The sequence below is a fragment of the Microcebus murinus genome, chromosome 18 (genome assembly GCF_040939455.1).
Source record: "Microcebus murinus isolate Inina chromosome 18, M.murinus_Inina_mat1.0, whole genome shotgun sequence".
Lineage (NCBI taxonomy): Eukaryota > Metazoa > Chordata > Mammalia > Primates > Cheirogaleidae > Microcebus > Microcebus murinus.
In genome coordinates this window covers 27,757,858-27,773,668 of record NC_134121.1, presented here as the reverse complement: position 1 = coordinate 27,773,668, position 15,811 = coordinate 27,757,858, and the positions used below count along the sequence as shown (strand labels likewise).

General features: G+C 44.1%; 1 protein-coding gene and 1 long non-coding RNA gene across 5 annotated transcripts in view; one reads left to right on the top strand and one right to left on the bottom strand.

The window, feature by feature from the left end:
* LOC105880949 (uncharacterized) overlaps positions 1-15,811 on the top strand; it is a 67,498-nt gene that overhangs the window by 30,416 nt on the left and 21,271 nt on the right. Inside the window, exon 2 of the long non-coding RNA XR_012913056.1 lies at positions 12,933-13,145. This is a non-coding gene — a long non-coding RNA (uncharacterized LOC105880949). The remainder of the gene's footprint in view (positions 1-12,932; positions 13,146-15,811) is intronic.
* The window catches only part of HNF1B (HNF1 homeobox B), a 50,803-nt gene continuing 47,334 nt past the window's right edge, over positions 12,343-15,811 (bottom strand). For all 4 annotated transcript variants that reach the window (XM_075994378.1, XM_012782284.3, XM_012782046.3 and 1 more), the window contains one exon: positions 12,343-13,291. In XM_075994378.1, the coding sequence (XP_075850493.1) occupies positions 13,179-13,291 (113 nt within the window). In that variant the 3' untranslated portion in view covers positions 12,343-13,178. The remainder of the gene's footprint in view (positions 13,292-15,811) is intronic.

Here is a 15,811-nt window from a genome sequence, read left to right as displayed (position 1 = left end):
AATTGAGAAAGAGCTTGTTTATGATAAGACCTTGAAATCTGTAGTTATAAATCCTAGCTAGGACAGCTACCCCCTATCTCTGTGCTAATGCTTGTGGTGCCAAAAGGAGGCTCACCTGGTTGTGACCCATTCCCTTGTACTTCCTGGAGTTCCCTGCTCCTCCTCTGCAAACACAGGACAATGGACAAATGGGAATTACCTGTCCCAGCAGGTGTTAGCTGGGCCTCACTTTCCTACAGGGTGATGAGGAGGTCACCCTCTAGCCCACCCACGCTGGGCATTCCTGTGACTGTGAAAGCCCACCTTCTGAACATGACCCTCCCTTTGTCTCCCCATGACTTCAGCTACAGTAGACTGAGCCCACCTATATGGCTTTAGAAGTCCCCACTTTAGTTACTGAGTCCACTGACTAGAGAGTAGGCAGCACTTGCACTGCGTGGAGGGCCCTGATGCCATCACTTTATTTTGTCCATGCCTCTGTCATGGTATTTATACCACATCGCAATTGGCATTTTCTGTGTTAGCCTTCCCTATTAAACTATAGGGCCCTTGAGGGAAAAAATGTTTCTTATTCATCATCAAATCCCTATGCCCAGCAGACTGCACTGAACATAAATATTTGTTAAATAACTAGGTGAATGGTTTCATCTCATAACCAGCAAATATTTATCGAGGTATCTTACATGTAGTGACTCTGCTAAGTAGTAGGGATACAAAATTAATTACACACCATTCCCACTCTCATGGGCTTATGCTGGAGTCAGGGAGACCCAGTGAAGCTTCACTTGCCTGGAGTTCAGAGGAGAAGCTAGGGCTCGGGACCCCAGGGATTCTGCTTTCATAAGCAGAGGCCTAAGGTTTGCCCAGAGTGAAATTACTGCAGATGCCTGCGACTCAGATACTCATTCACTGTTGATCTCAGTATATTCCAGGTGGAGCTGCTAACTCACCAACTAACTGCATGTCTAACTTTTCCCTATGTGATTTCAGTTTCCTCCTTTCAAAAATGTGAATAGGGGCCGGGCGCGGTGGCTCACGCCTGTAATCCTAGCTCTCTGGGAGGCCGAGGCGGGCGGATTGCTCAAGGTCAGGAGTTCGAAACCAGCCTGAGCAAGAGCGAGACCCCGTCTCTACTATAAAAAAATAGAAAGAAATTAATTGGCCAACTAATATATACAAAAAATTAGCCGGGCATGGTGGCGAATGCCTGTAGTCCCAGCTACATGGGAGGCTGAGGCAGGAGGATTGCTTGAGCCAGGAGTTTGAGGTTGCTGTGAGCTAGGCTGACGCCACGGCACTCACTCTAGCCTGGGCAACAAAGCGAGACTCTGTCTCAAAAAAAAGTGAATAAAAGTAATTCCTACTGTCTCCACTTGGAAGGAATTTTTCAACCTTTATCCCGGGGAAGAAAAGAAGTGAGACTTGCCCACACAGGACTCCAGCTGGAGCTGTGCTTGTTAGCTGTGCCCCATGCTGTTCAATTTGGGTTCCTCGTGGATTTGAGCCAGAGCTGCCTCCAACCCTTAGGAGGAGGAGAGGAAGAGACAGAGGCATCTGTCTGGATTTCATTTTATTCTAATACATATTTATTCAGTGCCTCCTCTATGCCAAGATCTGTGCTGGCCACTGGGAATAGAGGAAATAACACAGGAAGTATAACGCCTTGTAGATGGGGACTTACATATCTGAGAACCTGTGAAAAAGATAGCAAATTGATCTCTTGGGGACCCAGGGTCAGCCCAGATGATGTGAGGGGCTGTTAGAATACAAATGCCATTGTCTTGTTGAGGGGAGCTTCACTGTGTGGAGTGTGGGTCTAGCAGCATGTGCAGACAGTGTGGTATAGTGTGCATGGGTGGCATTTTCTGTGTGGCTCTTTTCAGCTAGTGCTTCTAAAACTTTTTATATGAAGTACCATTAGTGGTAGAGAAGAGTGAATTCACTCCATAGTTTATTTTAAAAATGCATTTAGGCTGAGCGCGGTGGCTCACGCCTGTAATCCTAGCACTCTGGGAGGCCTAGGCGGGCAGATTGCTTGAGGTCAGGAGTTGGAAACCAGCCTGAGCAAGAGCGAGACCCCGTCTCTACTATAAATAGAAATTAATTGGCCAACTAATATATATATAAAAAAATTAGCCGGGCATGGTGGCACATGCCTGAAGTCCCAGCCACTTGGGAGGCTGAGGCAGGAGGATCGCTTGAGCCCAGGAGTTTGAGGTTGCTGTGAGCGAAGCTGACGCCACGGTACTCACCCTAGCCTGGGCAACAAAGCAAGACTCTTGTCTCAAAAAAAATGCATTTAAAATTTGTATTTTCTACCATAATCTATCAATTTGCTTTTGTATAAAAATGCAGTTAAAATTACTTCTCTCTGAATAAAACTAATGCTGTAAGAAGATGAGCCTTTTTTCCTATGGCTTCTTGTAACCCCTGGCTTACTACCCCAGACCCCAGTTTGAGAAGCTTGCCTTTTGGGATATCAGGCCCAGATCCAAGTACCACATTCAAAGATACCAACCCAAAGTAGACCTCTAACACACTCTCATGGCCTATACCCTTGATCCTGAAACACTCCTCTGGATTTGTCCTGTGCTGCCCTGGCCACATGTCCCCTCAGTCTGACACCACAGGACCATCCCTCCCCTTCTGGGATTATCCTGGTCCCTCCAGCGGGGTTTGGAGATCAGGTGGCCAATAACCCTATTTTCCAAATGTCTGGGACAGTGGCTCTAAACCTTCTTGTAGTCTCCTTCCCAGAGAATGAACAGGGCAGCAGCAGATTTGAACATGGGATCTTCAGGCGAGTTGAAAACAACCAACAAAAAGTGGCTACTTAATGAACTAATTATCTAAAGGCTAGGGATTGTTCTTGAAACTGCCTTGATAAGCTTTAGCATAATACCCCACTTTTTGTTCCTGACACAACTGCTTTATGTATACAAGGAAAGTAGGAATCAAGACTGCCTGTTCATCTGATGATGTAGAAGTCAGATGAAGTCCATAGTAGGTTTGCTATGGATTCACTATATAAATATTTTTTCATATTTTATTTATTTTTGAGACAGAGTCTCACTTTGTTGCCCAGGCTAGAGTGAGTGCCATGGCGTCAGCGTAGCTCACAGCAACCTCAAACTCCTGAGCTCAAGCGATCCTCCTGCCTCAGCCTCCCGAGTAGCTGGGACTACAGGCATGTGCCACGCCCAGCTAATTTTTTCTATATATATTTGTTGGCCAATTAACTTATTTCTATTTATAGTAGAGACGGGGTCTCACTCTTGCTAAGTCTGGTTTTGAACTCCTGACCTTGAGCCATCCACCCGCCTTGGCCTCCCAGAGGATTACAGAGGATTACAGGTGTGAGCCACCACGCCTGGCCTGTTTTTCATATTTTAAAAGCAGTGCAATCATTTATTCACTCATGCATTATTCAACAAGTCATTATTTTGGAGAACCTACCATGTAGCAGGTACTATATGAGATATTGGAGATATAGTGGTGAGCAAGAATGGCACAGTCTGGGATCCCTTAGAATGGGCAAGTGGGCAACAGAATTAAACAAATGATCCCTATGGACGCAAACAAGACAAACTTCAGATGGGGCAAGCCCAGGGCCTTCTGCTGATGACTGCTTCTGGATATTCTGTTCAATAGCTTAAGTACACAGTTACCAGGTCCTAGACTAAAGCAGGGATGATGATGAATTGTCTACCATTCCTCATATGAAGATAAAACAACACATAAAAATGAAATTTCCCTCCAAGTCCCTCCACCTCCCCAACTGCTGAAGAGACAACGCACCAAACCCTACCTAAATTGCAAACACACTTGAGAGTGAGGAAATTCATTATTTCATTTGATTCTCAGAGAGCTATGAAGTTAAGTGGCATGGTTCTCCCCATTTCACAGATACACAATCTGAGACCTTAGTGAGGTGAAGTGACCTGCTGAAGCTTATCTGGCCAGGATGAAACTGAGATGGGTTTACAAATAGGTTGGGAAGGAGGAGGGCCCAGGGCATGACTCTTGATTCTACTAAACAGTGCTGGGCTGGAGGCTGCCAATGACTCTCCAGACAGACCCCTATGTCATGTGCAGATCTGATGGCTCTAGGTGCTAAAAACTCTGTACTCTAGAACTCAGTTAAGGAATTGCAGAGCTGGTGGGATTATGGAAACTGGGCTTCGTAATGTATCCAAAGAACTCACAGCCCTGTCCCCACCTTCCCAAACTGACCAGTGATCCCTAAACCAGTGGCTAGATTGTTTCTTAGAAACCTGGCATGGCTTTGGCAACTGCCTGACAAAGGATTCTCACTCTTTCCCACCCTTCTCCTTTGGAGTATCTTCTAAGCCCTTACTACCCTTACTACCCTTAGCCCTTACTACCATTAGAGGAAAATTCAACTGAATTTGAAGTGAGTGAGGCTGTATAGCTAATCATGTTTAGAGTCACCTTCCTATGACATTAAAACCTCCAGGAGAGTGACTGAAGTCAGTAAGGTCTGCTAATTCCATTGTGAGTGAGGAATGTGTTTATTCCTCCAAGGGGCAAAGATCCCCCCCTCAAAGTGACGCTGCCACATTGTGTAACCAGGAACATGGATTGTTGCTGATGTAAACAAATGGCCAGTGGCAGACCTGCCAAGAGCCTGGGTCTCTTTTTTCCCAGAGGTGTTTCTTATGAATGGTTGTGCCCAGTGAAGCAATTTCCTGCCTTGTAAACTTCTGCCCACCAAACCACATCTCCTATCTATCAGTGCCTGGCTCTGGGTCATAAAACAATTCCCCAGAAACCAATCAGAGCCCAATCAGGAGTCCTTGAGTAACAGGAAAATTACCCTCCACCTGCAGACGTAATGACACTTTGCGAGCTAGTAGCTTTGCAGTTTCTGAACGTAAACATCACATGCTTTACCCCCATGCCTTACCTCTGCTCATCTGAGATGTGGGGCCCACATATTTGATTCTCAGGCCCTGGTTCACTCTGCTGAGGCACCAGCTGGCTAGTGACCCATTACCTTGACCTGAGGACACTGCAGACTGGAGAACACATTTCACTGTGTCAGATCATGATTTACAGAGTCAGGGCAAGAGAAGTTCAGGAGGGGTCCCAAGCATATAGAACTGGGTTAGAGGAATTGATAAGGATAGAAGATTTGGGCTGAAACAATAGCAGAAATTCACTGATTTAGACATTCACTTTACATTTTATGGAATGACTCCTCCACCTATCTCCCACCCCCTATCTGCCTGGTGAATTGTCACCCATTCTTCGTGACACAGTTCATGTATCCACCAAGGAAACTTATCTGATTTACACCCAAGCAGAATTTCCTCTGTTGTCCTATTACTCTTTCTTCTAATGCCTTTGCACCATATTGAAGTCACTTGCTAACTTGTCTGTCTCCCCAGCCAGCCTGGGAACTCCTTCAGAGCATCTTGGGATCCCCAGCACCTACCACAGTGCCTGCCTCAAAGTTAGTGTGCAAAAGAGGTTTGTTGAATGAATGAGTGAATGAGTACTTACTGTATGTCTCCCCACCACACTTAGGTGCTTTGCATCTTGAAAATGTACAAGGAATATAATTAAAGGAATGAAGATCTGTGTTAGGTCAGTAAAATGAGGCATAGCATAGGGTCTCTGTCCTTAAGAAGTTTGTAATCTGATCATCTTTCTGTGAATAGTAGGCATATTTGCAGATGAGGTATAGAGATTGGACCCATGGGTGGGTGTAAATGTTGTTTTTTTTCCCCCCTCTTTGAGTGTCTGTTTGGAAGCTGAAATGGGTTTGAGAGGTGGCCTGTTTTTCCTGTAGCTCTCTTAATCCTTTTAGCTTTCACTTTTAGGGATAGCACTAAATAAGCCACAGTTCTAACTAGTCACATTTCTATACTGGCCTTGAAGTACCACCTAGGACTGCCATTTTTATGTCTTTCCTTTCTCCTTATCCCCATCTATGATAGTAATACCAATGACCTGCTTCTTCCTTTGAATCTTGGGAGGCCCCAGAGAGTGGTGGTGATAGTGGTGGTGGTAGGTGTGTATTTGGGTCATGTTCCAAACATCAAACTAGCAAACTCTATGACATACATATACACATTCATTCATTCAAAAAATACTGAGTGCCAATATGTGCCAGGTACTAGATGCTGGGGACAAACCATTGAACAAAACATCACATCCCTGCTCTCACAAAACTTATTTTCCAGTGAGAGGAAAACATTCAGTAGTAGTAGGCATGGGGCCCATTGTGCTATTTCATGTTGTATTCCTAGAAGAACTGGATGCTAATAACTAATATTTATTATTTTCTTATGTACCAGGCTAAGGAGCTCTATGCATCTTGTATCTCATTTAATCCACAGACGACCCCACTTTGAGATAAGGAAGTAGATTCAGAGAGGTTAGGTAGCCTTCCAAAGATCTCACAGCTAGTAAGTGGTAGAGCTAGGATTTGAAATCAGATTAAATCAGATTTGAATGACTCCTTAGGCCTGAGCTCTTAACCACAACTCTGTACGGCAGCAGTAAATATTTACTAGATGAACAAATGGGTAGATGAATGGTTAACCCTAACTACAGTGGCAACTATTGTTTTGTCTCCATAATACAAACATGAGCAACATGTTTAAGTTTTCATTGCTTATTTATTTAACCTGCCCCAAAGTGTGGCTCCTGAAATTAGGTTTTATGAAGATTAAGAAACAAGCATTTCTCTTGTTATGATCCATATTTTTTGGACAAGTAACCTATTTTATAAAAAATAATGATGAATTATAATATAAAAAGTTTTTTTTTAATCTCACTTTCTCACCCTGGCTAGAGAGCAGTGCCATTATCAGAGCTCACTGCAACCTCAAACTCCCGGGCTCAAGCTATTCTCCCATCTCAGCCTCCCGTGTAGCTGGTACTATAGGTGCATAGCACCATGCCCAGCTAATTTTTCTATTTTTAATAGAGACAGGGTCTTGCTCTTGCTCAGGCTGGTCTCAAACTCCTGAGCTCAAGTGATCCTCTTGTCTCGGCCTCCCAGAGTGCTAAGATTACAGGTGTGACCTATGGCGCCCAGCCCTATAACATAACAAGTGGTACAAAAAAAATTATCACCGTAAGTTCTCTTTTCTGGGTTTGTGGTAAAGTCTCTGTGTTAGGCTGAATAATGACTCTGAAAGATATCAGCTCCTAATCCCTGGAAACTCTAAATGTTACCTTAAAAGGAAAAGCGTCCCAATGAAGGATTTATTAAGGTGAAAAAGAAAAGGAAAAGTGGTCTTTGTAATTGTGATTAAGGAAGATTATCCTGAGTAATGTGGTGGGTTATAAATACAATCACATATATCCTTATAAGAGCCGGGAAGAGGGAAATGACACAGAAGAGAAGGCAAGGTGACTACAGAGGTAGAGATTAGAGTGATTAGAATGGCCACAAGTCAAGGAATGCTGGCAGCCACCAGAAGCTGGAAGAGTCTGTTTACTGTCCATCTCCCTAAATTTAGCATCTATGGAGGGAGTGCAACCCTGCTGACACCTTGATTTTGGCCCAGTGATAACTGATTTTGGACTTCTGGCGTACAGAACTGTGAGAGAATAAATTCCTGTTGTTTTAAGCTACCATATCTTTGGTAATTTGTTACAGTAGCAACAAATAGAGTCTCCTAGAGGAGGAAGCTGTAGTTGAATGTAAACTCCATGGGGAAGTAACCTTTTTTAAACTGTTTTTCTCCCCATGCTAGAAGAGTAGGTAGCATATAGTAGCACTAAATAAATAGTAATATCTGTTGAATGAATGAATATCATGTTCCTGGAGAGCTTGACATCACACATTAGAGATATGATAATACCAGACATCATAGCATAACATACTACCACGATGCTTCTGAAGATGCCACTTCAAAGACTAACCAAGATAGAGTCTATGTAATATTGTTTTTCATTTCCTACAGCACTAATTTCTATTTCCTACTTGGTTTAGCCCCCAAACCTTGGAATTATTTTTGATCCCTCTCTTTCTCACACTCCACATAAACCATCAGGAAATCCTGGTATCTTCAAGTCCTCTACCTTCAAAACACTTACACAGATCGCTTCTGATCACCTCGACCACCACCCTCTGGTCTCATGTTTGGATAATGGCAGCAACTTACTGATCTCTTTGCTGTCACTCTTGGCAAAACCTCCCACCCCTGCAAAGCTCAGCAGTCAGAGGGATCCTTTTAAAACATAACTCATATCTTGTCCCTGCTCTACTCAAAATTCTCTGATGATTCTCCCTGCTCCTGAAGAGTAAAAGCCAAAGTCCTAACAGCAGCTTGCAGAATTCCTTATGCCACACAGTCATATGCCATTTTTCATCATGCCTCTGTGCCCTGTTTACCTGTCTGACCCACGACCTTCCCTCTCACTCAGCTCTAGCTGCTCTGCTCTGCTCTTATGTTCCTGCTTCAGGGCCTTTACACTTGTTGTTCCCTCTGCCTGGAATGCTCTCCTGCCAGATGTCCACATGACTCACTTGGCAACCTCACAGCTTTTGGATGTCACTTTATCAGTGGCCACTTTCTTCTTCCTTGGCCATCCTGCCCCTACCCCCAGCATCCCCTTTGCCTGCTATATGTTTCATAGATTTTTTTTTCATTTGACACATATACATTTACACATTTATTTACTATCCATCTCCCTGACTAGAAAGTAAGCTTCATTAAGGTAAGAATTTTTATCTATTTGGTTCTGATGTATCCCCAGTATCTATGACAATGGTGCCTGACTTGCAGTGGGTATCAGTAAATATTTCTTGAATGAATGAAGGGGAGAGATTATTTTGGAATAGATGTTTCCAAAAGCAAAGGTATACACAGAAGGTCTTGTAATGGCTCAGGAAATCAGGCATACTTTCATTCAAAAATACTAGCATTTTTTTTTATCTTTTTAAAAAATCAGCTTTATCTATTTATCACTTTCATAATTAATTGGGAATAATTTCATTTGTCAGTTTATTAAGAATGTCAAGATAAGAATACACAAGAAAGAAATTTTCCTTTTGGGAGTGTAACAGTATGTATCTGGTGAGAAAATAAGAGATATAAAAAAGAAACAGCTTGTATTTGGGTTGTGTGATCTGTTGGCAAAAACATACATATGCAGATGGTGTGAAACCTACTTTGATGATTCCTACTTTTGATGTTGTCTCCCTCATGTTTGCTTTGTTCACTGTCCCTTAGAAAGCGTTTCCTCTATAGACATGCACTCAGGAAAAAAAAATGTTCATCCAGGCATACGCAAAGTCCTACACACCCCAAAGATTCATTTCTAAAATCGTCATGTTATAAATTTCAGCAACAACCCATTTTTGCCTAGTGGGAATGACATCTGCACCCAAGAGGAGGAGAGGGAGGGACCTTAGAGGCATTTGGTTCAGCTGATTTCAATTTTTCATAAATATTCAGCCTGCATGATGCCGATGGGACATGTTTGAAACATTAAGACATGGATATGTCATATCTCATTTTCCAGAGCAGCTTTTGATTATTTGTTTGAATTAATTCCTAATTCAGAGGGGACATATTGACCCTGATTTTCCTTGGGCAGAAGTTGGCTCTTGCCTCTTCCTGACCCACATTCTCCCTTGTTCCCCAGTCAATCTCCTCTTCTGTGATTTCACTTGCCCTTTTGGGAACAGAAAGCTAGTTTTAGTCCTAGCTTCCCAGTGCTCTCTATGGCCCTCCCACTGATGCAAGGTTATCACATTTCATCTTCTTCTTTCTCTAAGGAAGACTAAGACTCTCCCTAGTTGAGCATTTCCCATCTCCTCACTCCTCCCCTTCCTGACTCAGCCTTGGTTTACCACTTGTAATTGCCATATACCACAGAAATAAACAAAAACACTTTACCAATTATTGGCAGTTTTCTTTACCAAACATCAAGTTGGTGATGAGGTTATCTGGAAATATCAGCCAAGCCCAGAAGACTATGTAAAAGGCATTCTGGGATGAGATAAGACTCACATAGTACTCAGTGTGCCCATAGTTCTAAGCATCTAACCCTTTTACTCCTCAACCTTATAAAGTAGTGTACTATTATTGTCATCCCAATTTCACATAGGAGGAGACTGAGGACCAGAGAGGTTTAATGGTGGAGTTGGACATTCTAATCAAGGCATTCTGGCTCAAAAAAGAATTCAAAGACTTCCCCCTGTGGGCCAAGACCTTAGATTCCCTGACCCTCTGCATTGTATTCTTTCTTACCTGCTTGAATTCAGCAGCCAACACTGCATTATCTGTGCTTTTGGAGGGAATATCCTATAACTTTTTGGCATGGAAAAGTTTAATATGGTTTAAGGCATAATGTTTACTAATTTCATTTCCTATCCATGGATGTTAAAATGAAATCTGCCTTCCCCAGCACTCACCCTAGAAAGTGACAGCAGGTTCTGGCAAAAATGAGGCCATCTGTCTGTGAGCCTGGGCTCAGGGTGTAAAGAGAGACTCTGGGAACTGTTGGTCCATAAGGTGCTAGGAGGAAGGTTATGAGGGTTTTTAGTGAGTGGCAAATGAATCTTCAGAGTGGGTGATTCTCCTTGCCACTCTTATAGCCAGTATGGGGGAGTCCCTGTTTGATTTAGAAAGGAGGTGCTAACCATCCTGAGGGCTCTCAGTTACCAGGGTCACCTTTCTACATGTCTTGGTTCAAATAGGGTTTGGTTAGGAAAAGACCTTAGAGACTGTCCCCAGACTACCTATCCTCCCTCCTTCCATCTACAGCTCTGTCCAGATGACCTCTTGGATCAATATGACCTTCTGGGTTCTCAGGATTATTGCAACAATGCAAGATCTAAAATCTATCAAATGAAAATACTTGTTGTTCCAGAAACAACATGAATCCAGATATAGGGCTCCAATTGAGGCTGGAGCTTGAGGCCTTTATTCCTTTCTTCCTGGAACTCACAGAAGCCATCCACAGGATATTTCAACTAGTGAAAGGGGATCTTGAACTCTCTCCACACTCTTGCACACCTGTAGTGCTTGGCCTTGTCCTCAGCCCTCCTCACTCCAACTATGAATTTTCTCGTGACCACTTCAGCCAAAATTACATCATCAAGGGGAGCCAGAAAGCAGCAGCGGAATTCAGCATTTCCCTATCTATCCATTCCTGCTCTGAGCACATATTGATAGTAGGTACTCAGTAAATTTTCCCAGCTCACTGGCAATCACATCTTCCACTACACTGGGATTTTGAAAAACCCATCACTTGGGTTAGCACAATCTTTGCTTATACTTTCCCTGAGAAATGCTCTGTCTAGGCCAGGCAAGGTGGCTCACACCTGTAATCCTGGCACTCTCAGAGGCCAAGGCAGGAGGATCACTTGAGGTCAGGAATTCGAGACCGGCCTCAGCAAGAGCGAGACCCCCTCTCTACTAAAAATAGAAAGAAATTAGCTGGACAACTAAAAATAGAAAAATTAGCTAGGTGTGGTGTTGCACATCTGTAGTCCCAGCTACTCGGGAGGCTGAGGCAGGAGGATTGCTTGAGCCCAGGGCTTTGAGGTTGCTGTGAGCTAGGCTGATGCCATGGCACTCTAGCCGAGGCAACAGAGCGAGACTCAGTCTTGCAAAAAAAAAAAAAAAAAAAAAAGAAAGAAAGAAATGTTCTGTCTAGAAGTAAAAAAACCACAGACCAGTAAACCTTTGCTGTGCAAAAGAAGAAACAGCAAAGAGGACAGGTCCTTCTTTCTTTCTCCTGGAGTCAGGACTGGCTTATTTATGGCAAAGACCCTGCTGGTAGAGTCTCCAGGCCTTTGGGTTTTCACTTTTTGAACTATTTGTATTCATTAGCATCCCCAGTAAAGAGAATCCTGGGCAAGAGGTGACATTCATGAGAGACCGAAAGCCCTAAGGAATAAAAGGAGCATAGGAGGAAAGGCTGGAATTAATGCTTAAAATGAGGCTAAAAAATTTACACACAGGGTTTTCATTCTTTCTGCTTTTAACCTGTTTTTAACCTTTTAACCTGTTTCTACGACAAGTCACCAAGAATTGGCTCCACAACTTTGCCCCTGTGGATTGCAGGGAGGAAAAGGGTGCTGGCTCTTGCTCTGGCCAGAACCCTTCTGCGGGACTTGTGGAGTCTGGCTCAGGGAACCAACTCTCCTTTAACTTGATTAGCAGTAGGCCAACGCAAAGACACCAGGAAGGTGACAGCAAGCGAAGGCCATCCATCTCTCTATAGCCCCTAGAGATACACTTGGTGATCCCAGTGCAGTACATGGAAAATTCCAAGGAGACTAGAGGCCAGGGGTTCTCAGTAGAACCATGGCAGGGAAAGAATCAGAGACAGAAATATGAGACTCTGGGCAGTGATAAAATAAGTTGTTTTAATGGGAGGCTTTCTGAGACCGTAACTTTTTCTTTTGCTATCAAACAGCCAGTTTCCCTGCCGTGAGGTTTCTTAGAGGTCCACTGGCTGAACCCCTAGGCCCACAGGAAGCTAGGATTTTACTCTGACTCTATGTTCAGCCCCTCCAGGGATCCAGAAGTGTGTATTAACATCAGGAGATCGGAGTTAGCTGGCAGTTAGTCCAAAGTATGCCATTCCTGTGCATGTCCAGGCCTGAGGGAGGGGGCAAGGGGCTTCACTTCCCACTTAGGAAGTTTCTCCATGAGGGAAGAGAGAGGGGCAAATCACTTTTGAAATTTCAACTCTGACTTTTACAAAGAAAACTAATAGACAATTTTAGTATTATATACAGGGCAGGGGGAGAAGACATGGAGGGGAAATTGCACTTAATTACAGTTTTTTATAGTTTACACCCATTGGACAAATTTACTTCTTTAAAAGAAATCTCAAGATCATTTGGGATCGGGATAGGGGAAGGAGTTTGCGGATATTTACAGTGTGTTTGGCTCAGCTCAATAGCATGCATCCTCCTCTCCTCGTTTCAGTAACAGATTCAAGTTTTCGCGTCAGTTTGTTCGACGAAGGATCACAACGTAGACACTACCGCTTTCTCGCTTCCTCTTCTGTGGTTTCTTGCCTCGAACTTCCCGGACAGACAGGAGTGGAGAGGCATCATGACAATACTGCATAGAAGGGAAGCTGGGCTTCAGGCTGTGCCTCCTGAGAGTGGTTTGTCCGAGGCTCCAGCAGGATGTCAGGTAAGCAGGGACCTCTCACAGGTGCTTGTCAGGTCACTGGGCTTTTCCATGACAGCTGCCCAGAGGGTGATGGTGTGGAAAATAGGGTCCTTGTTGCTGCGCACAAAGTAAGCGATGTGTGGGTATCACCAGGCTTGCAGAGGACACTGCAGAGAGAGAGAGAGGAGAGTGTGCATTTGGCAGGGACATGGGCCATTAGTTTGGCTGCTGACACCTACCTCAACCAGCAAAGAGCTGGGGGTGGAAACTGGGGACCTAGTGTCTGCTCATTTCTGCAATGTTGGTTCTGAGGCACATTTCCTTTAGGAAAATCTGGGAGCCAGCTTCAGAAGATAGAAGTGAATTGCTAGGGACCTTGAAATAGTCATAACTCACTGGCCTTAATCCTGAAGCTGGACTCATCTTTCTGTGAGACTGGTATTTACAGAGTGCTCAGTGTGATTGAAAAGGCAGCTGGATGGGGAGCTCTTGCCTCTCATGGAAGTAAAGGTCTCTTCCGAAGACCTCTAAGAGCAGCAGTCCCCTATACCATTGCTTTAATGGACCTACAAGTACCACAGACCCTATTAAAATATAGATTCTGATTTAATTCTGATTCTTAGGCCTGCGGTGGGCCTAAAAGTCATTTCTAATAAGCTCCCAGGTTGTGCCAATGCTGCGGATCTACTTAGAGCAGCCAGGCCATAAGCACTTGAGAAAACTACCACTTACTCAAACTACACATTAGGGAAGGAGCTTTGGAAACACAAAGTGCTTTTTACAGGTTTGTTACTTTGGGGATAAAAAACTCAGAGGACCAGGGAAAGATTCAGATGCTGAAGGCCTCTGAAACCATCCTTCTGGGTGGGCCAGGGGCAGGAGACCCCAGAATGATTGGAGAGACCCTCTGAGAAGAGCCACCTCACTCATCTCCAGGCAGCGTTTCCTTCCAGGACCCTGCATCTCATTCATTTGTACTGTCATGGAATGTCATTATTCTCCTTTGCACCTCTGGGGAGTCCCTTATTTGTTTCCCTGTCTCCTCCCTCCCTTTTGCTTTTGCTGGCATCTAAGATTTTGCCTTTGGCTTATTCACTCAAGAATCCCCCTCAAATATACACCCCCACCACTACCAATTCCACTAATGACCTATTATTTCACTGTTATCTCACTGATTAGTGCTCCTAGCCATAACCCTATAGGAGATTACCATTATGTGCATTTTATAGATTGGGGAAACAAAGCTCAAAGAGAGTCAGTGAATTGTCTGAGATTTCAGAACTAGGAGAGTGTGGAGCTAGAGAGTCAAACTAGTTCTAGGTGACCACCCATTGTGTGTCCTTTCTATTATGCTCTGAAGTTAGGAGCCTTCTACTAGGCTTAGTGCCTTGATCAAGTTACTCTCTCTGTGCCTCAGTTTCTTCACCTATAAAATGGAGGTTGTTGTGGAGTTAGATAAGTTGATATGTGCAAAGTCCTGACAATGGTGCTTGGCACAGTTGTTATGTTAACAGTGTGCTTCACAGGGTTCTCCAGCCTATGCTGCTCTTGTGTGCTCTGAAGAACGGGACTGAGCTGTGCGTCCATGTGAGGAGACATGTTTCTGACCCGTCTACATTCTTGAGCCCTTGGTCAGGGTCCTCTGATACCCTTTGCCTCTTCTTCCTCCCTCTGCCAACCCCCACGCTTGAGTCTCTTTACTTCCCACTATCAGCCTTTTTCCAATTTTCAGATTTCAGGTGGAGGAGAGAGAAAATGGCTTGTGACCTTGCAGGTTTCAATAGAAGAGCAAACAAGAAGGGCAGATAAGGAGACGCCAGTAAGATTCTATGACCTGTCATTAGGGATGGGCTTCCCAGCTATCAAATGTTTGCTCACATAATAAAATGATGGCAGAGCCCTAAATGTTGTCAAAGGAACTAGAGTTATTTGCCCCCTTCAGAGTCTAAACACAAACATCTGATAAGGGGTGCACTGTTGTCCCTTAGAACTGGAGGCCCAGTACATCCAGCTCCATGGAGGCCTTGCTGAGATCTCTTAGTGACTACGGAGCTCTCCACCTGAAAGGTGGTAGCTGTGGCAAATGTTAAGGATGTCTCAATTCCAAAAGAATTTGTTACATCATGGTAATAGTTAACATTTATCAAAGTCCTACTGTGTGCCAAGCACCATGCTTGATTTCTCTTTTTAAGAGATCACTCTGGCTGCTGGGTGGTGAACAGACCACAGTGGGGCATGGGGGAAAGTGGAAGACAGGCAAGGGCTGCTTGAGATTAGTGAGAGACAAGGGAGCCTGGACTAGGACAGTACTGATGGGAGTGGCAAAAAGAAGCCAGATTTGGGATGTATTCTGAAGGTACCCTAGGAGAACCAACTGATGGACTGGATGTGGGGAGTGGAGAGAAGAATCAAGGGTGCTCTCAGCTAACTCACCTGAACAAATGATACCAGTTTTGGAAATGGAGAAGCCCAAGGAGGAAGCGATTTGGGTAGGGAGAAATTAGGGCAAAATGAAGAATTCCTATTTTAGGCATGTTCAATTTGAGACGGTTATCAGATAAGCATATGCATTTGTCCCTGCCAAAGATGTACTGGATTTGTGACTGGGCACTCAGCAGGGAGAGCTGCACTGGAGGCAGAATTATAGGAGCCGTCAGTGTGCACACTTGACTCAAAGCCATGGGATT